Genomic DNA, 25,193 nt, shown 5'->3' with positions numbered 1-25,193 from the left:
GTGGGCCGGCCTGGGTGTCACCACTGGGAGGGGGGGTGACAAAATGCCGGGTGGCACTCGCCGTGGGGCCTGCAGCGCGCCTGAGCCATGTGTCTCTTCTGGGAGAGACGCGGTGGCATGGTTCTGCACTGCCCAAACAGTCTGCCCGCTGCCTCCCCCTCAGCTATAGGGCGGCTGAGTGGGAGGAGGCAGGCAGACTCTGGAGGGACCGCCCCATGGGCAGCTCGCCCCACCCTCAGCCCGCGCCACCCCAGGTGCCCGAGCGGCTTCCTCTGCCACTGTTTGGTAACATGTAACTTAGGAGTTATTTCCCCCCCAGCTAATGCTAAACTCCACATATTTTTCATAACAAAACAGAAGTTGCAAATCCTGCATTCATTTTGGGGGAATACAGTGGACGCTCGGGTTGCGAACGTGATCCGTGCAGGAGGCACGTTCGCAACCCGCAGCTGCGCGTCTGTGCACACGCGGATTGCAATTCGGCACTTCTGTGCACGTGCAAAGCGCGATTTAGCACTTCTGCGCATGCACAGCCGCCGAAACCCGGAAGTAACCCATTCCGGTACTTCCGGATTTCGGCGGTCCGTAACCCGAAAAAACACAACCTGAAGCGTCTGTAAAGCGAGGTATGACTTTATGAGGTTTTGGCAGCTGAAACCTTTCATAACAAGCAAAGCTGCAATGAAGTTGGAATGGGGCGTTTTGAGGGATTTTGGTCATTTCTTGGCAAACCATTGTCCAGAATTTGAATCCTTGTGGTCAGTCCCACCATAGGTGGGGGAAAGTGCCTATTAAAAAAAAAAACAGTTCGGAGACAGTTCAGGAAAGGGCTTTCTTTGCTAGAGCGTCCAGCCCAACGCCTCCCACATGTGTTGCATCAGGAAGGTTTTGGGCATTGCAGAGCAGGACAGTTTCGAAGATGCGCTCTCTTCCGCCCACATTCCCAGCCTATTCACACTCCCGTCTCTGCGATGTCTACGCTGACTTGGTCACGTCCACAGAACAGAAGATGGCAGGATCCCCAAGGATGTTCTCTACAGGGAGCTGGCTTTGGGTGCCAAGCCAGTTGGCAGACTAACTCTGCACTACGAAGATGTCTGCGAACATGCCATGAGGGCTGGCAGCACCAACCTGCCCGGTGGGAATCCCTTGCGGACGACTGCAGTGCCTGGAGACAGTCAGTCAGTCAGGTTGTGCATCTGTAGCAGTGACCAGAGGAGGAATGACCTCTGGGAGGAGAGGAGAGAGGAGAAATGCCCGGGTGCATCTGCAACAGCACAACCAGATGCCTTTCTCTGCCCCAGCTGCAACAAAACATCTCTCTCCCCTATCGGTCTCTACAGCCACAGCAGGTGCTGCAGCTGTCCAACAGTTTGCCTTCACCCCCAAAGGAGCACTTCTCCACTGTCTCCCAAGACGGACAGGTGCCAGCAAATTCTCTGCCAGCTCGTTCTTTGTTGGCAACCACAGAAAGGTGATTTCTCATCACGTGAAGATGAACTTTGCATTTTTTTTAAAAAATAGTGTTGCATCCCATCCAACCAATAGATAATACTGTACTGTTTGGCTTCCATTGACTCTTTTTGCCTAGTTCTGCCTACAAAATCAGTCCTTGGTTTTGCTGAGTTAAAGACCGCCGTGTTTCTCTTTAAATCTGCTCTTTGCCTGCCTTGGGAAGCTCCGAGTTTCCTTTACAGTTTGAGACAGTTCTGGGTTACAAGCCAGACACTTGAAGGTGGAGGGTTCTTTTATCCCAGAATCCCAGGCGTGCAACCTGATAATCTTGGCTCCTGAGAGGGGCTTAGCTTGCAATCTCCACCTTGGAGCTGAGTCTACAAGCCCACCTCATGGCTACAACATCCAGGTTTTTTTACATGCACAGACATGCACCCCCTGGCTTTGTGCAACATCTTGCCCAATCGAGAGCTCTGGAGAACTCAGGAGCTTGCAAAACTCCTGCGGCATTTTGGTCGCTCTCAGAAAAGGTGCTGCCTCACACAGAAAGGATATTGCAGAATTGAAAAAGTTTCCGAAAAGAGCAACCCAAATGATTGAGGAGATGCAGCGATTTCCTCCCCTGTGAGGAAACTCCCCAACCAAGAAAGATTGCAGCGTTTGGGACTCTTAGTTGAGAGAAACGTTGAGGAAGAGGTAACATGATAGAAGTTTATAAAATGATGCCTGGCCGAGAGAAAGTGTATAGGGAGCTGTTTTTCTCCGTCTCTCATATCACTAGAACTCGTCGGCCTCCAAGGAAGTTGAATGTTGGAAGATTCAGGACAGGTAAAACAAAGCCCTTCTTCAGGCACATAATTAAGCTGTGGAACTCCTTGCCACAGGAGGCAGTGATGGCCACCAACGAGGATGGCTTTGAAAAAGAATCAGACCAGGGGTCGCCAAACCTTTTCAGCAGGGGGCTGGTCCACTGTCCCTCAGACCTTGTGGGGCGACGGACTATATTTTGGGGAAAGAAAAGAAAGAAAAAAAATGAATTCCTATGCCCCACAAATAACCCAGAGATGCATTTTAAATGAAAATAAAGTCAGGTCCCTGAAGATTTCCAGAGGGGTCATTGTGTTGCAGCAAAAGCCGTTTTTAATTCTCCACCAACAACACAGTTAAACAGTGGAACTCACTGCCACAGGAGATGGGGATGGTCACCACCTGGGATGCTTTTAAAAAAGAATTAGGCAATTCATGGAGATTTGCCGCAATGGCTGTCCTCTCTGTCTCCACCTCGGAGGCAGCAGGGCTTCTGAATCCCAGTTTCTGGAAACCACACGAGGGGAGAGAGCGGTTTCCTATTGGGGCACCTGGTTGGCCCCTGCGAGAGCAGCATGCTGAGTCTTCTTTGAAGAGGTCAGGGGGCCAGATGAGGAGCTCTTTGCCCCCCTGACCCAGGAGCCAGGCTCTGCTTATCTCCTTAGGGTAGTCGGGTCACAGGAATGGCAACTGAATGGAGTAACATTCAGGACAGAGAAATGGAAATAGGTCCTTACAAAGCACATAGTTAACCTGTGGAACTCCCTGCCACAAGGGTGGCCGCCAACCTAGATGCCTTTGAAAGAGGATCAGGCAGATTCTGGCAGGAATCCTGCTTGTGAGTTTCTGGAACAGGAAGTTGCACTAGATAAGCCTCCGGTCTAGTCTGACCCAGCAGGGCTCTCCCTGCGCTTACGGAACAACAATCTTTATCTCTGGGCCAAAGCAAGAGACTGTGTTGAAATACGCCTCTGAGGAGGGGGGGGAAATTGCATTGCAGAAGTTAAATTTCTGATACAGTAATTTGAGGCTGAAAGCCCTTGAATTTCCTAACGTTGTAGCACTGTGTAGAAATCATTTGTCTGATCCGTGGTGCCTATTTGATTTTTCCGTTGAAAGCCCGTTTTAAATCTTTGAGTGTAGATATAATTAAAATTGGGCTGTGTTTGTGTGTGATGGAGGAGCTGAGGCTAATTTGGTCCTGCTTTCGAATCTTGCAAATGGCTCTTCTTACAAGAGGGAGCTTCCCTCTGTGAAGGTGCAAATTTCATTTCTTCCTTCGTGTTTCCTTAGCCTGCCTTTTGGCCACGCAAGCACCCCACCCCCAAGCAGCAGACAATAATTAAGATGAGGTTCACATCAACAGTATAAAATGATGTCATGTGCAAGAGCTGTAAATCAGAATTTGCATTGTTTTGTTTACATGAAAGCTTTTTAGCTCGAGACATTTGGAGAGGAATGTAATTTCCCCAATTAAGGAATGAAAAAGCAAATTATATGAATATGCAATTATGGATAAATTACGCTGTAACTAAAGGAAGAAGACATAATCCGTTACTGTGATAATTGGCTTTGGTTTATTAAATTATTGGAACAACAATGAAGGCGAGCATTTGAACTTGTTGTTGACAGTGAGGCTGCAATCCTGGCTAATTTACTTGAGAGTAAGTTCCATGGCTCTTGGGGGGACTTACTTCTGAGTAGCCGTGTGCAGGATTGTGTAGGCTTGCACTGTTATCATGGTCACAGAAATAACTGGTGTGCCTATAATTATCTATAAACATAGATAATTAGGGTGGGATTACTTGATGTAAAATATACTTGATGTATATTTCCAGATGTTTCTCTTACGCAGTTTTAAAAATTCTCCTAACTTTCTTCAACAAGGCCTCTGAGGCAACTTTATTGAGATATTGAAATGCAGATTTATTTAAACCTTGGCAGTTGGTTATTTGGAGGGAAGATTATTCTGCAAAAAGATACTGCAAACTTTGGCAGCTCTGAAAGTGAAGCACTTCTTTCAAAATGGGACTTTCAGGCATTTCAGCTCTGAGACAGGAAACACTTTTCAAGGGGCGTTATGTGTCTCATTAATACGGGGATATTTCTTCCCCATTTACAAATAATAAAGATTTTAAAGATTTAGAAAAACAAGAGCACTCACCAGCGGACTGAGAATAAAGGTTCTGCATAGGCACTGAGTGACCATGTGCCTCGATATTTGTGTAAAAAATAAAACCATGCCATATATATATATATATATATATATACGGGTGGGTGGGTGTCGTTTGAGCTCTGCCCTTTGAATGCTGCTAGCTCATGAAATATCTTCTCTTTTTTTTAAAAAAAAATTATTAAAGTTTTGAAAGTTACAGAAAGGAAAAAGAAAAAGAATTAAACATAACAAAACCATACAATACAATACAAAAACAAAAATATTACATATACATAACAAAAATAAAACAAAAACAATTAAAAAAGAAAAAGAAAAAAGAAACACAACCTATACTTTCAGTGTTATTAACTTTCTTTTACTTGTTTCAGCGACCTCCTCACACCTCCCTTTTTTTGTATTCCACTTCGATTAATTGTTTCAGCAAATCCTTTCCATCTTCCTCAAACTTCTGTCCTATCATTTAACTTAACAAATTCTAACATTATTTTTTCCTTTAATCCAATTACAATCTATTATACTTAATTCTTTATAACATTTCTGCTAAAGCCATGTAACTTCATTCCAACATCTTTCTAACATTCCTTAATTTTACAATATTTCTGTAGATAATCTTTAAATTTCTTCCAATGGAAGGATGAAATATCTTCTCGAGACGAGTTGTTCCCAGGTCTGTGTTCCATGAAGACCACCCCCCTCCACCAGTTGACATACCTTCCCCCAACATGTAGTTGGAGACTATGCCCGCATTGAAGATGCCTCTGCTCTTCCCTTTTCAGCCCCCTCCTGGTTCTGGGAGACAGCCATGCAAGAGAGGAGCGGAAGCATTTCGCCCTTCACCTGCCTGGCCTGCCTCTTCCTTCTCTTCTTCCTCATCCTCCAGCCCATCCCTCCAGCTCCGAAACTTCCCCTGCCTCCGACTCCTGCCTCCTGGCTGGCACAGAATAGGGACATCCTATTCAACAACAACAATTTTGCAATTTTTTCTACACTCAAATGACTGGGTTGTCCCAGCCGCTCTAGGCGGCTTCCAACATATATTAAAACATAATAAAACATTTAAAAACTTTCCTATACAGGGCTGCCTTCAAACTGCTCAGGGTTTGGATAACTCCATCCCCTCCAACATTTCTCCCATGAAAATAGGGGCGTCCTAAGGAAAAGTGGGGCACTCTGGGGTCAAATAAGAAACTGGGACGGCTTCTGTAAATCCTGGACTGTCCCTGGAAAATAGGGGCACTTGGGGGGTTTTCCAGCATCCGGCCCGGTCCCTGACATCTAGGGTTGGGAAAGAGACCCCCTGCCTGAAACTCTGAAGAGCTCCTTCCGGTCAGCGTTGACCACACTGAGCCAGGTGGACCGATGGCTCCGACTCCGTCAAAAGCATCTGCCTACATGGCTTAAGGACCACAGGTTCCACACTCCAGCTCGAAAGGGATCCGGCAGACATTAGTTCTGGTGTTTGGGCTGCTGTTGGGTTTCTGACGCCCCGTTTCTCTCCAGTGCAGGATAGAGTGCAAGGATGTCGCAGCAGAAACCCTCTATGACGTCCTGCACGACATCGAGTACAGGAAAAAGTGGGACACAAACGTCATTGAGACCTTCGACATCGGCAAGCTGACGGTCAACGCCGACGTGGGATACTACTCCTGTGAGACGCTGGGGGAGTTTGTGCGGGTGGCTATTGTCTAAGGCAGCCTCCGCCAAAGAGGGGTGTTCCAGATGTTTGGAACTGCAGCTTCTGTCGGCTGAGGCTCTTGGGAGCTGTGGCTCAAATCATCTGGGGGTCCCAGGTTTGGAAAGGCAGGCTGCCATCGGTTGCCGTTATTTAGAGCCATCAGTTGCCCAGATGTTTTGGCCTTCCCCAAAACAGCCCAGCTGTGCTGGCTGGGGATGCTGGAAGTTGCAGCCACAAAGGTCTGGAGGGTGCCAGGCCAGCAGAGCCAAATCTAGGGGTCCCTCCTGAAACTGCAGCCGTGTTCAGGTCGACGCCGGAGGAGAGGGCTGTTGATGGCTTACTAGCTAGCAGCCTCTTCTGTTCACTCTCGGGGCCTTGCTTCCCTCCCACATCTTTGAGGTGATGCTGACAGCCACCTAAGGAAGCTTCGCATGCTCAGAGGGCACTGGATTTTGGATCATGGCTTTATGGCTGCAGTGCCTCCGCCAGGACATCACCCTTAAGGCACGGGGCATTTAACTTTACTCTTTGGTGACAGCATCAAACATCAGGCGTGCCCAATGATGTCTGCCCTTTATGCTGCAGTAAACCATAGGAGCCAGCTCCTAGGGGCCGCGGGGGCTGTGCCCCCCTATAAAATATTTGAGGGGGCTGGGCTATAGTTACCAATTTTTTTTCAATGAATCAGGGGACACTTTTTTTTCTTCTTTTTTTTGAAGCTGAGAAGCAACAGGGAGTCAGTTGTGGGGATGGTGAGGGAAAAGACCCTGGGCACACATGCATATTGTATAAAGGTACAAAGCCCTTCTTTTGCACCCTGTGAAACATAAATGCGCAGAGTTTTTTAAAAACTGGGCAACGGCTGCCCACCCGCGACTCCCGAGCCTCCCCCGGTCAGTCAAAACATAGGGGGCAGGAGATCTGTACTGCCAGACGTCCCCGGTTCCCCTTCGGCAGTGGCAGCAGCAGTGACAGTCAGCAGCCCAGAGCCAGCCTGGTAGCGCAGTTGGCTCTGGCTGGCTTCAGGAGCTGCCCGCTGCCGTGGCGCCCGCCATTTTTCCTCACCGGTTCCGGTGAGGAAAAATGGCGGGTGCCACAGCAGCGGGCAGCGAGCAGCTCCTGAAGCCAGCCAGAGCTGAGGCTGCCACTGCCACGTTTTCCGGGGACAGATTTGCAAATCTGTGGTCATTCCGGGGACAGAATTTGTCCGGGGACAGATTTGCAAATCCGGGGACTGTCCCCGGGAACTGGGGAGATCTGGTAACCCTAGGCTGGGCCCCCACATCACTCAAATGATGTGTGTGCACTGCGTCATGTAATTGATTATGAGGGGTGGGACTGACCCTGGGCCCCCTCAATATTTTATTAAAGTTGGCACCCCAGCAGCAAACTAACCTGGAAGCTTCCCCTGCAAGTTTAACTTGCATGCATTCAGACGCACTTTGGAAACTCCCTGCCTAGTGAAATCCGCCGAGCTCCTTCCCTGCATTCTTTTTGGCAAGTGCCAAAGGCAAGCCTGTCTAGAAGTTTAGAATGCTGGTGTGTTTTCAGTTTATTGCTGTGATGTTCTTGTTGTTTTATAAAAAAAGAGCGATCGCTTTATTTGTTTTTAGTTATAACCTTGATGCTTTTTTCCTGCCATAAGCCGCTTCGAGGGCTTTTTCTATGCACAACTGAGAGGCATATAATTTTTTGGTGTGGAGTTATAAATACACAATAGATTTGCTGCAGGGAGAGGGGTGAGAGTTGTTAGTTGCAAGCCAGGATGTCTGTTTGCTTCTCCTGAGATGACATTTCCTCTCTGCTCTCTCCGCTTTTTGGCAGGGAAATGCCCCAAACCCTTGAAGAACCGAGACGTCATCACCTTGCGCTCCTGGCTCCCCATGGGCAACGACTTCATCATCATGAACTACTCCGTCAAACATCCGGTGAGCGACAGGCTTTTTCTGGAGAGGGGGGAGTGAGGAGGAGGGGTGTGCATGGACGATGTTCTGTACACAGACGTGGGTGGCGCTGTGGTCTAAATCACCGGGCCTCTTGGGCTTGCCGATCAGATGGTCGGCAGTTCGAATCCCCACAACGGAGTGAGCTCCCGTTGCTTGGTCCCTGCTCCTCTCAACTTAGCAGTTTGAAAGTATGGCAGGGCAAGTAAATAAGTAGGTACCACTGCGGCAGGAAGCTAAAAGGTGTTTCCATGTGCTCTGGTTTCCATCACAGTGTTCCATTGCGCCAGAAGTGGTTTAGTCCTGCTGCTCACATGACCCAGAAAGCTGTCTGTGGACAAATGCCGGCTCTCTTGGGCTGAAAGCGAGATGAGTGCCACAACCCTATAGTCGCCTTTGACTGGACTTAACCGTCCAGGGGTCCTTTACCTTTTACCTTTACCTTGATAGGGATGCAGGTGGCGCTGTGGTCTAAGCCACTGAGCCTAGGGCTTGCCGATCAGAATGTTGGCGGTTTGAATCCCCGCAACAGAGTGAGCTCCCGTTGCTCAGTCCCAGCTCCTGCCAACCTAGCAGTTCGAAAGCACACCAGTACAAGTAGATAAATAGGTACCGCTGTGGCGGGAAGGTAAACAGTGTTTTTGTATACGCTCTGGTTTCCGTCACGGTGTTCCATTGCACCAGTAGCGGTTTATTTCTGCTGGCCACATGACCCAGATAGCTGTCTGTGGACAAATGCCGGCTCCCTCAGCCTGAATGTGAGATGAGTACCACAACCCCAGAGTTGCCTTGGACTGGACTTAACTGTCCAGGGGTCCTTTACCTTTTACACATGCACTAGAGTTTTAGGTGCAGCAGAAATTCTGGGGTTGAGCTTGCAGCAAATGGCGTGCCTGTTATAGGAAAAGCTGAAAGGATTACCCTTTGGGATGATTTAATAGTGGGGTCCTGAATGGGGCACCCCGGGGGCACCCATGGCATCTGCAAAGGCCCTTTCCCCCACTGTTATTCGTCAGAGGGGTTGCCTGTGTGTTTGTGTGTGGTTTTTTTGGTGGGGGGAGACCTTGCTTTTCTGTCTGTTTTATTTTCTTTGGGTCTCAGCGTTTCGACCAGTTTGGGGTGGGGTAGTTCTGAGCGTTGCCAGGGTTTCTTCTGTGAAATGGGCAATTTGGGGTGCCCACGACTCTTCCATAAATTTCCACCTGTGCCCCCAGCCCTCAGAAAAACTTGTTGGTTCCTAAATTAATATAATGTACCGTATTTTTCGCTCTATAAGACGCACCAGACCACAAGACGCACCTAGTTTTGGGAGGAGGAAAACAAGAAAAAAAATATTCTGAATCTCAGAAGCCAGAACAGCAAGAGGGATCGCTGCACAGTGAAAACAGCAATCCCTCTTGCTGTTCTGGCTTCTGGGATAGCTGCGCAGCCTGCATTTACTCCATAAGATGCACACACATTTCCCCTTACTTTTTAGGAGGGAAAAAGTGAGTCTTATAGAGCAAAAAATACGGTAATTCCATTTTTTACCCTGCCCCTCCAGTGGACCCCTTAAAAACCTGAAAACAGAAACGAAGAACCAAATAAGGAAATTCAGGGGGTTTCAGGGAATATCTGGAGGAGATTCTGCCCTGAATACACCAAGAGACAGAAGTTGGGTCCACTCAGCCAGAGCCTTTTCCCCAATGACATTTTCTCACCATCACCTGCCCTCTCCCAAATAGACAGAACATCGTTTTGGGATTATTATTATAAAGTGTTTAAAATGTAAGTCTGCAGTTCAGAAGTGGGCACCTCATTTAAAAAGCTAAACGCAATTCTGGATCCCAGACCATGATATCATATACCTAGAAATAATACCTTGCCCAGAACACAACTTTGCTTAGTCAACCTCTGAGTGAGAAGAGGCAGTTTTTTTAAATGTCCAAACAGAGCATCTCTAACCTGGCAGTTTCCAGCTGCCACCTCCCAGCAGCCCCAGACAGCACAGTTGTTGTTGTTTTAAGCTGTGAGCTGTTTTGCACCAGCAGATCAGGATGAAAATAGCACCATGTTATATTGAATCAGGAGCCCTTTTTGATGTCCTGTTGGGGAGGCACATGTGGAAATCTAAGAAACTCTTGTGGGTGCCACAAAACATCCATTTCACCTCCCCGGGGTGCAAGCCCAGGCAGTATGTATGGAGGTCCTGGGCTGCGCATATAGCAAGACCCCCCTCCTGTCCACGCTGAGGAGCCAGTATGGTGTAGTGGTTAAGAGCGGTGGACTCGTAATCTGGTGAACAGGGTTTGCTTCCCCGCTCCTCCACATGCAGCTGCTGGGTGACCTGGGGCCAGTCACACTTCTCTGAAGTCTCTCAGCCCCACTCACCTCACAGAGTGTTTGTTGTCGGGGAGGAAGGGAAAGGAGAACGTTAGCCGCTTTGAGACTCCTTAAAGGGAGTGAAAGGCGGGATATCAAATCCAAACTCTTCTTCTTCTTCTGATGTGGTCCACCATCCAAGCGCCTTAGGGACCCCACTCCACATTTGTGTAGGGTTTCCTCCTTTCTCCTTTTCTCCTCCCAAAGATACCCCAGAAGGCAGCAGAGGTTTAGGACCAGTGTTTTCCTTCTCCCAGATGATCTCTCTTCTTCTTCACCCTTTGACCCTCTCTTGGTCTGGTCCTTTCCATCCATCGGATCCTGTCTTTGGGAAACCAGGGGGGAAAACATGAGAGCAAGAGCCCTCTGGCCTCCCATGGTTCCCAGCAATTGGGATTCCCCCGCCCTCAGCACCCCATACAACTCCCACAGGGAGGTCTACTATAATAATTGATTTATTGCTTATACTCTGCCCATCTGGCCAGGCCTCTCCAGCTTATCTGGGCAGCTTCCAACAGGATTATTAAAAACACAATAAAACATTAAAAACTTTCCCTAAACAGGGCTGCCTTCAGATGTCTTCTAAAAGTCTGGTAGTTGTTTATCTCTTTGACATCTGGTGGGAGGGCGTTCCACAGGGCAGGTGCCACCACCGAGAAGGCCCTCTGCCTGGTTCCCTGTAACCTCATTTCTCGCAGGAAGGGATCCGCCAGAAGGCCCTCGGCGCTGGACCTCTGTGTCTGGGCTGAACGATGGGGGTGGAGATGCTCCTTCAGGTCTACTGGGCTGAGGCCGTTTAGGGCTTTCAAGGTCAGCACCAACAACAGCCCCCCCCCCCAAGAAGCACATCTTTCCCCTAAATTAACTCCAGATTTGGAGAGAGGAGGGCACTCCTTGCTGGCAGTTTGGGAGCTGCAAGGATGGTCGTCCTGGCTGGCTTATGGCAGAATTTCAGTTTCACCTGTCTTTTTTTTTTGTTTTTTGCCTTTGCCAGAAATACCCTCCTAGGAAAGACATGGTGAGGGCCGTCTCCATTAAAACTGGTTACCTGATCCAGGGGAAAGGAGAAAAGAACTGCAGCCTCACCTACCTGGCCCAGGTAGACCCCAAAGGTAAGGTCCATGAAGAGCCACAATTTCTTGGGTGGCGGCGTCCTGACTCACTATTAACAGTGACACAACTTCTTATTTTGAAATATTACTTGCCCAAGCTTCTTCCTTGCTCCCGGACAATAAAGTTGAGTAAAAATCATAGAGTTCTTTCTCTCTGCAAGAACGCACACGCATGCATAAGAAAATGAGAAGAGGCTGCAGGATGAGGCCCATGGCCCATCTAGTCCAGCATCCTGTTCTCAAGGGGTGGATCGGATGCTTGTGGGAAATTAATAATAATAATAATAATAATAATAATAATAATAATAATAATTTTTTATTTATACCCCGCCCTTCCCGGTTCAAAAACCAGGCTCAGGGCGGCTAACAACAAATTTAAAACACTTTAAAACAATTATAAAAGCAACATAAAATACAGTATAAAAACATGAATAACAATAAAAATCAAAAATCAATTTAGGGGAAATAAGCACTAGATAATCCCCAGGGCTAGTTGGCTGAATTAGTCCTATTTGGAGGCCAGGGGAGAATTAGCTGTGGGGTCTCAGAGCGGGCGAGGGAAGGGAATTAAAAGATCAGGCTGAATTCAAATTAAAGGCCAGGTGGAATAGCTCTGTTTTACAGGCCCAACGGAAGGAGGTTAAATCCTGCAGGGCCCTGGTCTCCTGAGACAGAGCATTCCACCAGGTCGGAGCCATCACTGAGAAGGCCCTGGCCCTGGTGGAGGATAGCCTGACTTCCTTAGGGCCCGGGACCTCTAAACTTTGGTTATTCATGGACCTTAAGGTCCTCTGCGGGGCATAGAAAGCAGAACTGGAAACGATGCCTTATGAGGAACGGCTAAGGGAGCTGGGCATGTTTAGCCTGGAGAAGAGGAGGTTAAGGGGTGATATGATAGCCATGTTCAAATATATAAAAGGATGTCGCATAGAGGAGGGAGAAAGGTTGTTTTCTGCTGCTCCAGAGAAGCGGACACGGAGCAGTGGTTCCAAACTACAAGAAAGAAGATTCCACCTAAACATTAGGAAGAACTTCCTGACAGTAAGAGCTGTTCGACAGTGGAATTTGCTGCCAAGGAGTGTGGTGGAGTCTCCTTCTTTGGAGGTCTTTAAGCAGAGGCTTGACAACCATATGTCAGGAGTGCTCTGATGGTGTTTCCTGCTTGGCAGGGGGTTGGACTCGATGGCCCTTGTGGTCTCTTCCAACTCTATGATTCTATGATTCTATAACTTGAAAGCAAGAGCAACTCCCCCCTCCTTTGGTTTCCAGCAACTGGGATTCAGGGCTCAGCCACACTTAGCTTTGCTCTGCATTTCTAGGCACAGGTGTAATCTTTATAGGTCTGTTGCATTCGAGCAAATTTTTGTCCCCTACCCTTTCTCTGCAAAACCCCCTGCTCTTTACTCCTGAATCAGCAATCTGCGGGAAACCCAAATTGCCGTTGGTTCTGATTCAGGGGTAAATATTGGGTTTTCCTGGAGAAAGCAGCAGAAAGGGAAAAAAGCACTTGGATACGGACTGGGAAAATGCAGACCTGAAAATGATGGATTTAATATGCCCTTTTCCCTTATTGGGTATCCAAGAGCCCATATAGAGTCCTTGCATAGGTTCCCTATTGGCAGGAGAAAATAACAGAGGCCAACCAGAGAATATTGAGAAGCAAAGCAGCTAGTAAGCCTGATCTTTATTGATCTGTTGCAACAGGGTGCTCCCCTCACATGCAGGAAAGGCGGAGGACCCAGAAAAATGCTGTGCAAGGGCTTATAAAGACTTTTGAAATTCCCATCCTGTAGATCAAGACCACCCCCAGAAACATCATACATACATCACGTGAGGGGTGTAACCTAAGACCACCCCTCAGATACATCACAGAAAAGGTGGTCTTAAAACAGAAATTTCAATATTGTTTTTCTCTTATCCTTGTTTATTTCCTGTCTGGCAGGTTACTTGATTGGATTGCCTGAGGAGCCTGGCCAGTCTTTTGTAGTGATAAATACTTAGTTCCTGGCCAGGTCACAGGCTCACACCCTTATTCAAACACAGACATACCTTTAAGACAGGATTTGTGAAGGAAGAGACAATGGGGAGGCTTTTCCATTTTGACCTTGCAGAGAAAACATTTGGTCAGTTTAGGAATCAAAATGGTTCCAGGTTGGTCTTCCTGTGCTGATCTATGTATGTGCGGTTATGAACATTACCATATATCTAAGACCATAAAATTCCTATCACAAATGGTAAGTGTGAATGAACGCTCTGATCCTCTGCTTCCTCTGATCTTGGAAGCGGAGCAGAGCCATCTTGGCCAGGAGCCACCAATAGCCCTCTTCTCCTCCATGAATTTGTCCAACTCTCTTTTAAAACCATTCAGGTTAGTGGCCATCACTGCCTCCATAGTTTGACTATGCGCTGTGTGAAAAAGTCCTTTTTTAATTCTGTCCCGAATCTCCCATCAATGGATGCAATTGACAAAGCTCCAATTATGCAAGAAATATTGCATCATTTATGGTCAGGGTTTAGGGATGGTTGTTACAGAATTATTCAAGCTATTTTTAGCAAAGCAGGGAGAGGAGGAAAGGGAGCCAGCAGAGCCTCATTCTCTGCAGCCTCGGCCACCCATTAAATCCTCTCTTCTCCAGCTTTGCCCCTAATCAGCCGTGTCTGAGCCTGTAAAGGCCCTTCTCTACTTCTGACCCTGGAGTCCGTCCAGGCTGCCAAGAGAACGGCGTCTCTGCAACGGAGCCCCTGTGCCGTTCGGCAGTGCGGAATTTGCTAAGCGCCGGCGATTGACGCGGGGAGTTTGCAGGCACTAAAGCTGGGCAGATTTGGGAGTTATCCTTTTTTTAGTCCTTTAAGCATAAACTCCAGCTGTGCAGAGGATTTCTGCCAGCTTCAGAGAATATGAATCTTTGGGAAAGGTGAAGGACACTGAGGACCATAAGAGCAGAAAAAGAGTCTGCTGCTGGATCAGGCCGGTGACCCTTCTCATCCAGCATCCTGATCTCACAGTGGCCAATCAGATGCCCTAAAGGGAAACCTACAGGATTCGAACACAAGAGCACTCTTCTCTCCTGCAGTTTCACGCAGCTGGCATTCAGAAACATCGCGGCCTCTAACTGTGGAAGCAGATCACAGACATTTTGGCTAGTACCCTTCGATAGCCCTCTCCTCCTCCTCCTCCTGAATTTGCCTAATCGCCTGGAGAAGAAGAGACATTTAAGAGGTGATATGAGAGCCACCTTCCAATATAGTGGACGCTCGGGTTGCAAACATGATCCGTGCGAGATGCACGTTCGCAACCCGCAGCGTTATCAACCCGCGTCTGCGCACGTGCGGGTTGCGTACCTAGGGGTTGGCAAAACCAGCCTCTGCCAGGTGTGCGTGCAAAAATCACCTATCATCGGGGCTTTTTTCCAGCCAGAACTTGCCAGAACTCAGATCCAGCCCCTCTCGGCTGGGTGCCATTGTCATTCTAAGACAGGCACCCCCAAACTCGGCCCTCCAGATGTTTTGGGACTATAACTCCCATCACCCCTAGCTAACAGGAGCAGTGGTCATGGATGATGGGAACTGTAGTCCCAAAACGTCTGGAAGGCCAAGTTTGGGGGTGCCTGTTCTAAGAGAACAAGGGAGGCATTGGTGGCGAGTTCTCTGGAAAAATATCACTGCCTATCGTAGTATGGAATGTATGGCATATCCTTGTATGTGTGTGTGTTGATGCAATGAGGCAAGATCAAATGAAGGAGAAGCTTCCTGTTCTTCTTGCACTGTGGCACAAAGGTGATTTGGGGTGGGTGGGTGTGCGCACACCAATACCGCTCCTTGCCAGGGTTGCAAGGGACCCTCAATACGCCTCTTTATTTTAGGATGACCCTCCTTGTCCGTCAAGCAGCTTGGCTCGTCTTATGTTCTTTTGCTTCGGGGCTTCCCATCATGGTCATCTGTTAATAATAATAATAATAATAATAATAATAATAATAATTTATTTATACCCTGCCCATCTGGCTGAGTTTCCCCAGCCACTCTGGGTGGCTCTGCATTGAGTGTTAAAAACAATACAGCTTTAAATATTAAAAGCTTCCCTGAACAGGGCTGCCTTCAGATGTCTTCTAAAAGTCTGGTAGTTGTTTATCTCTTTGACATCTGCTGGGAGGGCGTTCCACAGTGCTGGCGCCACTACCAAGAAGGCCCTCTGCCTGGTTCCCTGTAACCTCACTTCTCCCAATGAGGGAACCGCCAGAAGGCTCTCGGCGCTGGACCTCCGTGTCCGGTCTGAAAGATGGGGGTGGAGACACTCCTTCAGATATACAGGACCAAAGCCGTTTAGGGCTTTCAAGGTCAGTACCAACACTTTGAATTGTGCCGGGAAACGTACTGGGAGCCAATGTAGGTCTTTCAAGACGGGTGTTATGTGGTCCTGGCGGCCGCTCCCAGTCCCCAGTCTAGCTGCCGCATTCTGGATTAGTTGTAGTTTCCGGGTCACCTTCAAAGGTAGCCCCACGTAGAGTGCATTGCAGTAGTCCAAGCGGGAGATAAGTGTTTGGTCACTGTGGGGCCAGGACTCTAGATTAGATGGGCCGCTAGCTAGATCCATCACCCAGGCTCTCGCGGCCCCTCCAACATTTTTCCAGTGAAAAGAGGGACGTCCTATTCCATCCCCTCCAACGTTTCCCTACTGAAGGGAAAGTGGGACATTCCAGGATCAAATCAGAAACCGGGATGGCTTCTGTAATTCTGGGACTGTCCCTGAAAAATCAGGACGTTTGGAGGGTCTGCTCTGACATTCATAGAACCACAGAACTGTAGAGTCAGAAGGGTCCCCATGTAGTCATCTAGTCCAACCCCCTGCAGTGCAGGAATCCCGACTAAATAATCCTTGACAGATGCCCATCCATCTTCTGCTTAAAAACCTCCAAGGACGGAGAGTCATTGTTCCAGATATTTTGGAAGGGTGCAGAAAAACCATCTTAGGGGATTTGGGGGCAAGGTGTCCATTGCTTTGGGATTTTGGTTTGCAAGCCTGGGGTTGAAAATCACATACCGTATTTCTCTGTGTATAACACCCCGGGTATAAGACACCCCCTCTTTTTTGGGACTCCAAATTGAGAAATGGGGGGGGGGTTGTTGAGCTTTTTGGGGGGTGATTGCCAAAAATTGCTCACCCACAGGACTGCCACAGCCAATCGCATGCACATCAACAAAACAACCAATTCTTCAGGCTTTCCAAAAGCAAGCGCCAATCACCCGCCCATTTGCTGAAGCAGAAAATCGCCAGCGGACCTTACCGCACCTGCCAATCACAATAAAATACGCCCATGACAATCTCCTGATCACAGCAGCCGCCAATACCCCATCCCTGTATTAGGGAATACCCCAGCCCTGTTTAGGGAAGCTTTTAATGTTTGATGTATTAGAGTATTTTAATATTTTTTTTGGAAGCTGCCCAGAGTGGCTGGGGAAGCCCAGCCAGATGGGCGGGGTACAAATAATAAATTATTATTATTATTATTATTATTATTATTATTATTATTATTATTATTATCATCCCGCCTCTCCGCTGTCCGTGTATAAGACGGCCCCCAGAATTTACCACACTTTTAAAGTAAAGTAACCTCGTCAGCGCCTAGGACTTGCTGATCGAAAGGTCGGCAGTTCGAATCCCTGCGGCGGGGTGTGCTCCCGCTGCTCGGTCCCAGCGCCTGCCAACCTAGCAGTTCGAAAGCACCTCCGGGTGCAAGTAGATAAATAGGGACCGCTTACCAGCGGGAAGGTAAACGGCGTTTCCGTGTGCGGCTCTGGCTCGCCAGATGCAGCTTTGTCACGCTGGCCACGTGACCCGGAAGTGTCTCCGGACAGCGCTGGCCCCTGGCCTCTTAAGTGAGATGGGCGCACAACCCCAGAGTCTGTCAAGACTGGCCCGTACGGGCAGGGGTACCTTTACCTTTTTAACCTCGTCCTATACACGGAAAAATACGGTATGTAGGGGGCCAAGACGCCAGGGACTGTGTTTCCTTCCCGCCTGCATTTTGTACACCTTTTTCGGGTGGGTGTTTTCTTCTCCTTGGGGTACGGGGCTGTGTCGCACTCTAAAAACTCTTCTCCCCTCCTCAGGTTCTTTGCCAAAGTGGGTGGTGAACAAGTCCTCTCAGTTCCTCGCTCCAAAAGTAAGTCAAGAAAACCGTGCCGCCTTTTCTCTGCCTCTTTCGTCCCGCCATCTGGCTGCCCGTTGTCCATGTTTCCCTTGACTTGCCAGCCTCATCCTTAGGCTCTCCGTGGAAATAATAAGTGTGTGGACTGTTGCTGGTGACGCAGAAGAAAAGCATGTTTCCTGGGGGATCACAAATGGGGCTGCACAGGACCCCCAAAGGGTCTGGCAGAGCCTCCTGAGCCCCTTTGGGCTAAACTCATTTTCTGCACATGAGACAAACGGGTCATTTATTATTTTATGCATTTATAGCTTGCCTTTTTCTCCATGATTCCCCCCCTCCTTATTTTAGTTCCCACAACAACCCTGTGAGGGACACAGGGACTGGCTCCGTGAGCTCCATGGCCAGTTGGGGATTCGAACCCTGGTCTCTCCTAGGCCAGAGGCCAATGCTCCAACCACTACACCGTACTGCCTCTCTCATATTATTCTTGAATAACTTTCGCAAAAGGTTCAATTACGTTTCGTCTTTATTGAGCCTCCTTTCTGATTTGCTTCTTGGCTGTTTACACTTGGTCACATTCCTAATTTTCTCACTCACTTTCCTAACTGCAAAAAAATAAATAAAAATCATTTCTTTTTCTGTGCTAGGGAAACAAGAGTCTTTCATGGTGCAAACCCACAGTTCCTGGGATGCGCTTGGGCTTCTCCCTCAAAACACTGGCATTCTCGAGGCACCTCGAAATGAGGCAGTATGGTATAGTGGTTAGAGGACTTTGGAAAGACCACAGTTTGAATCCTTCCACTTGAGGATGGTTCTCAGTGGCTGGACCTTGACTCAGTCTCTGCCTTCTCTCAGGGCTGCTTTGGGGATTAAATGAAGGGGAGAGCTATGTCCGTCAGCTCCTCAGAGAGAAAAGGCAGTCTTTAAACGCCATGCCATGGCATGCAGCAGGTAGCTTTCCACAGACGGCCATTTCTTCCAAGAGAGCCCCCTTGTGGTGCGATTGGAATTTTATCTCACGGAATCATCGAATCGGGTGGGACCCCTCCCGGTCATCTAGTCCAGCCCCCTGCAATTGAAATAAATAATCCTTGTTTTGCTTAAAAACCTCTGATGAAGGAGAGCCGTTGTTAGCAGCCGGGGGCCTCAGGAAAACACCCATAGTTTCTGTGCATTTTGGCTGAAACCGCCAAGGGGGGGGGGGAATGATATTTTATTTATTTATTTATTTATTTATTTATTTATTTATAATAATATTTATTCAGAATTTAAAAGTTACAAAGAGAAAAAAGAGCAATACAAAACATAAAAAGAAAAATACAACAACGACTGAAAAAAGAAACAAAAAAAGAAAAAAAGAAAAGAAAAATACATTCACTTAAAAAAATAAAAAGAACTGATTAAACCTTTACATAACTTTCTTCCTTTACTTGTTTCCTTGACCTCCTCTCACCTCCCAATTTTGTATTCCAATTCAAATCGTTATTTCAGCAAATCCTTCCAACCTTATTTTCATTTAAATAATTTAATATAATATATTGTAATTTAACGTCCTCTCTTTCATCAATTTCATCAACTCATTTTTACTTAGTCCTTTATGTCATTTCTACCAAAACCACCTAATTTTCTTTTTCCAACATCTTTCTAACAGTCCTTAATTTTACAATATCTTTGAAGATATGCTTTAAATTTTTTCCAATCTTCTTCCACTGACTCTTTTCCTTGGTCCCGGATTCTGCCAGTCATCTCAGCCAATTCCATATATATAGTCCATCACTTTCGTCTGCCATTCTTCTCGGGTGGATAATTCTTGTGTCTTCCAAAACTTTGCGATGAGTATTCTTGCTGCTGTTGTAGCGTACATAAAAAATGAGATTTTAAAGGCGCTTGCTGTTTCGTTCCTGCCCAAAGCACCTGGGATGAAGGCTGGTTCTCACATGGTCTGGCTCTCCATGCCGCCGAACGTGAGGCTGGCATTGGTGTGGGCTTCCTTCGATGCTGACACCCACAGAGGGCACCTCAGCGCGCGGCCGTCTCCCGTGACCCGGGCAGGTCAGCCTGTTGCCGCGTCGCTCTCCTTTTCCATGAGCCCATCGCTGGATTAATTAGCCCTGTGGCTGAGATGTCACGTTAAACCCCTCCATGGCACCAGAGAACAGAGCAGATCAGCAAATGAGACGATGCCTCCATTTAATTAAAAAACCCAGAACTGCAAGAGAGAGAGAGAGAGAGAGCACACACACATTTGTTCTTCGCGAGCATATTAGCTTTCCAGAGGCGGAAGGCGTCTTGAGTTCTTCTGGGGTTCCTGCCCAGCAAAGGAGGCCTGTTTTTTGAATTTCATTTCGTTTCATCCTCTGGGGATTTTTTTCCTCCACCTGGGGGGGGGGGGACAGATGACGACAACACTGTTCTTTTGCTTCAGAAATCGAGGTGGGTTATCCAGAAGGCCGTGTGGTGAAATTGAACGCATAAGCCCTGCACATGTCCGAAATGCAGGGCCAGACAGATGCAGCTTTGTGGTTAATAATAATAATAATAATAATAATAATAATAATAATAATAATAATTTATTTATACCCCACCCACCATCCGGCTGGGTCTCCCCAGCCATTCTAGGCAGCTTCCAACAGAAGGTTAGAAATACATTAAAACATCAGTTATTAAAAACTTCCCTAAACTGGGCTGCCTTCAGATGTCTTCTAAATGTCAGATAGTTGTTTATTTCCTTGAAATCTGATGGGAGGGAGCCACCACCGAGAAGGCCCTCTGCCTGGTTCCCTGAAACCTCACTTATTGCAGGGAGGGAACCGCCAGAAGGCCCTTGGAGCTGGACCTCAGTGTCCGGGCTGAATGAGATCGTTATTGATTTAGTTCATAAAATTTATACACCATTGCATTGTTAAATTGTTGCTGCTGTTGTTGTTTATTAAATAAAAAAAAAAAAAATCCAGTTGCACCTTAGAGACCAATTAAGTTTGTTCTGGGTATAAGCTGAAGTGTGCATGCACACGAAAGCTTATACCCAGAACAAACTTAGTTGGTCTCTAAGCTGCTATTGGACAATTTTATTTATTTATTTTGACTGCGTCAGACTAACACGGCTACCTGCCTGAATCTTGTTTATTAACTTTATACTGCCCTATAACCCAAATCTCAGGGCGGTTCACAACATAAAATCACAATAAAGCCACACCTCGGAGCGGTTTGCAAAAAGATAAAACAAGAAAATCTAGGAAAATCTAGTTTATAACATACAAAAAGTTAAAATACTAAAACAGGTTTAAACTTTTCTGTATCGTTCCAGTTTTATTATATGTGCTGCCAAAGCGAGCGCCGTACCAAAAGAGATTAAAATTCACATCGACCTTCTAAGCATCTGGGCTGGGCTTGTCTAAAGAGAAATGTTCTTAGGTGAAAAGAATACAGGGAAGGCTCCTGCTTGATCTCAATAGGCAGGGAGTTCCAAAGGGCAGGCGATGCCACACAACACAATCGAATGCTTACAACCGGATAGCTCAGCTGGTTAGAGGCTGGTGCTGATAAGGCCAAGGTTGCAGGTTCGATTCTCATAAGCTTCATATTCCTGCATTGTAGGGGGTTAGACTGGATGACCCTGGGGGGTCCCTTCCAACAATTCTATTCTTCTGAGTGTGAGTCAAGAAGAGGGCGGACAGGAGGGCTTTGTCTTAGGTGATCTAGCGGGTGGAACGGAAACCCGGAGGAATGGAGAGAACCGGTGGATTACACAGATCCGTGGCCATCTCCTTCCTTGGGGTTTTTAAAGGTTGGATGGATGCTGGAGCTGAGATTCCTACCTGACAGGGGGTTGGACTAGATGACCCTCGGGGTTCCCTTCCACCATTACGATTCTACAATTCTTGGACCCTGACGCTGGAGCTGAAACTTTATTTGCCGAAGGGGAAGGAGGCCGGAAGGGATAGAATATGCTCTCGCTTGGTAGAGCATTAGGCTCTCTTTTTTTGTTAAATCATTTTTATTACTTTTCCAATAAAAAACATCGAATTAACATATCAAATCATAATCCAATAAAAATAAAAAAATAAAATAAAAAAGATCAAATTATCTTCCAAAATATAATTATCAATTTTTCGGGGCTTCCCATAGTCTGGACCTTGAAGCATATCTCCAAATCACAGTCCTGCCTCTCCTCATTGTCTCCATATTTCCCACATCTTGATTTTAATGCTTTAAACTCCTCTGGCTCTGCGATTCTCCATCAGGTCAGAAATCATATACCCTTTCGTCCGTCGAATACAGCTTTATTTGTGTATATATACTTTTCTAACTGTCTTTTTATTAGCGCAGCTTCCTCTGGCTGGTAGAGACTCTTAATCTCAGGGCTGCGAGTTCGAGTCTCGTGTTGGGCATTGCAGGGGGTTGGACTAGATGACCCTGCAGGGTCCCACGGCCGGAGCGCCCCCTGCTTTGGCCTTGGCTGCTTCCTCTTTCCCTCTCTGTTCCCCTCCAGGCGATGAAGAAGATGCACAAGGCTTGTTTAAAGTACCCAGACTGGAAGCAGAAACACAACCCACATTTCAAGCCCTGGCTGTACCCGGAGCAGAACACCCTGGCCAGCCTGGCGCTCTCGGATCTGGCCATCCAGCACGCCGACTCCCTCGAGAACATCGACGAGAGCAGCCTCTCCGAGACCAAAGACGACCGGGGCGAGGCCAGCGACGAGGACAGCGTCAACTGAGCGCCGCCCATCGGCCTCTCCTCCTTCCCATTCGCGCACCCGGCCTTTGTTTTGTCTGTGTGACCCAGGCCTCGGCCAGCCGGGGTTCGCCGGCTCTTTTGGACTACAATTCCCAACGGCGCCGGCTGGGCCTTCTGGGAGTTGTGGCTCAAAAGAGCGGCGGGGCTCCAGCTTGCCAAAGGCCGGGGTCACCAACGCAGTTTGTGTTTTCCGAAAAGATACCTCCACGCCTGTCTGGCACACTCAGTGGTGCAGGGGGGAGGAAAGCGGGTTGGGATGGATGACCTTGGGGGATCCCTTTTTATCCTCCCCCCCCCCCCAGTTCTATGATCTCCACTCACAGGTGTAGCAAAGCACTCACTTGTCCCCTCTCCGGGTGTTTTGGACTATAATTCCCACCAGCCCCAACCAAGACAGCCTTATGACAGTGGCGGAGTTTGGGCTCTCAAATTTCAGCGGCGCATTGAACTGCGCCAAAATCCTGTCCCCATCCCACCCTGCCTCTTCCCACCCGTTGCTTGTCATTGTAGCGGCGCCCAGTGCAGGCGAACTGGTCGCGCTCCCCTAAATCCACATCCGGCTGGTGGGAGTTGTAGTTTGAAGCAGCTTGGAGGGCTCCAGGGCGCCGAAGGCTGGCGGAACCAATGCAGTTTGTGGCTTTTAAACCGGTCCCCTCTCCAGGCGCTTTGGGCCACAACTCCCACCAGCCCCACCTGAGACAGCCTTAAGACGCCGCGGCTGGTGGGAACTGTAGTTCGAAACATCTTGAGGGTGCCCAGCTGGGGAATGGGTGGCGGAAATAAGATTTTTCCTTGGACGGCGAGCTGCAGACCAGACGTCCTTTCCCCTTTTGGGTTCCTTGTCCGTCCAAACGACTGCTTAGGTGGCAGATCCCTGCCCTCGGTTTTAAACACACATTTTAAACCGAGCCACAATTGTGTGGGTGCTTTGCAACGGTTTGCAAATGGGTTTGCAAATGGGTGGAGAAGCAAATTTCAAATTTTCTGCTCCAGATTGCTGCCTCCCTCTCCCCCAACCACCTGGATTTCAGGTCCTCGCCGTGGCTGGTGGGGCCCCTTTCCCTGCAAGTCTTGTCCCCCCACGGAGGTAGCTGAAGAAAACACTCTGGACGCTCCCAGGAGCCTTGTACATCTATTCGTCTGGTTCAGTGGCTGCTATTTTTCACTCTTTTCTGTGTTTCTCCGTAATTGTTATTAGAGCTGCCTTTTAAGGGTTGGGGGAAAGTCTTTTCTTTCTGGTGTGCTTGTGATGGCCTTGGAGGGAGCTTCTGTTTTTGCAAGCGGGGTGTGGGGGCCTTTTCGCAATAGGTTTGGGGGCCGAAGTCTCCCACAGGCTTCCTCCTTCAAGCCTGTTGCCTTCTTTCTCTCCCTGCAAAATCTGGAAGCCTTTGGCAGCCTTTGGCGTGGAATTTAGCCACTCACAGATCTGGGGTTTGATGACTGTTTTATTGGGGGGGGGGCGGGCTCCTTGAAGCCTCTTTTGCATTTCGGGAGTGGGGTGGGGGCAAAAGAAGAAGAAGAAGCGAGATTTCATACGTTGTTATCGGAGCCGTTTATTTCAAATTAAAAGAATTCAAGCAAGCCTGCGTGTCGTCTCTCTTTGCATTGGAAGTGGCCGAGATTAATAATAATAATAATAATAATAATAATAATAATAATAATAATTTATTTATTATTTCATAGAATCATAGAATCATATTTATACCCTTACCATCTGGCTGGGCTTTCCCAGCCACTCTGGGCGGCTTCCAACAAAATATTAAAATACCGTAATACATTAAAAGCTTCCCTAAACAGGTCTGATGGAAGATCTAGAAACCGAGCCTCGTAAGGAACGGTTGAGAGAGTTGGGCATCTTTGGCCTGCAGAAGAGGAGACTGAGAGGTGATATGAACCGCCCTGTGACCTTTGGATGAAAGGAGGTATATAAATTTAATAAATATATGAGAGCCATCTTCAAATATCTCAAAGGGCTGTCACCCGGAAGATGGGGCGAGCGATGCTGATGACAGAAACGAGGACGTTTTCTGCAACCAGAGTGAAAACGTCACTGGGACATGGTCGCCAGGACCCAACATCCTTTTTTAAAATGCTATTATTTTATTAAATTGATAATACACAAGGATAACAGAGTATTCAAACAATTCAATAAAAGGGACAAAAAAAAGTGAGTGTGGTCAGGAGATGAAAGGGAAATATTTAAAGAAACGTGTGCAAAAGAGGCAATATGGCAGTATGCCAAGATATGGCATAAAAATCGGATCACAAACTCTCATAATCAAAAATAGCATCAGATTATATCATTTTTGGACGGCATTTGCCATACATGCAACTTTTATGATTTTTTTCATTTCTTTTGTTAAAGGTATAATACTTGGACAACATTAAGAAATATTCACCACCCCTCAAAGTAGTAGTAGTAGTAGTAGTAATAATAATAATAATAATAATAATAATAATAATAATAATAATAGCCTTGCTTTCCAGAATGTGAATGCTTTTACTAAAGACTGAACATCTGGCGCCCTCGTGTGGCGGCACTTGGAAATACTTGTGTGTGTGTGAAACAGCGCCCCCTGCTGCCTCCTTTCATTATCATATCATAAGAAAAATGCCCAAATCCACATTAGGGCAATATAATTATTGCAGCAGTGGGGAACCTTTTTTGGCCCCGCCCCCACGGGACAACTTTTGACAAGGCAGCCCACATGCCAGTCCATCTATTCTGATTGGCCTACCCCGGCAGCCGAACTCTTCTGAAGTTTAAGCCAAATAAAA

General features: G+C 47.5%; 1 protein-coding gene across 1 annotated transcript in view; it reads left to right on the top strand.

The window, feature by feature from the left end:
* Positions 1-23,260, top strand: part of STARD10 (StAR related lipid transfer domain containing 10) — a 61,336-nt gene extending 38,076 nt beyond the window's left edge. The window contains exons 2-6 of the mRNA XM_079974145.1: positions 5,939-6,086; positions 7,938-8,041; positions 11,412-11,529; positions 17,638-17,690; positions 22,168-23,260. Coding sequence (XP_079830271.1) covers positions 5,939-6,086; positions 7,938-8,041; positions 11,412-11,529; positions 17,638-17,690; positions 22,168-22,395 — 651 coding nt within the window. The 3' untranslated portion in view covers positions 22,396-23,260. The remainder of the gene's footprint in view (positions 1-5,938; positions 6,087-7,937; positions 8,042-11,411; positions 11,530-17,637; positions 17,691-22,167) is intronic.
* The last annotated feature ends 1,933 nt before the right edge of the window (positions 23,261-25,193 follow it).

Source organism: Podarcis cretensis (assembly GCF_951804945.1).
Source record: "Podarcis cretensis genome assembly, chromosome: 4".
Taxonomy (NCBI): Eukaryota; Metazoa; Chordata; class Lepidosauria; order Squamata; family Lacertidae; genus Podarcis; species Podarcis cretensis.
The sequence above is the reverse complement of the archived record's forward strand: the minus strand, read 5'-3'. Positions and strand labels throughout refer to the sequence as shown.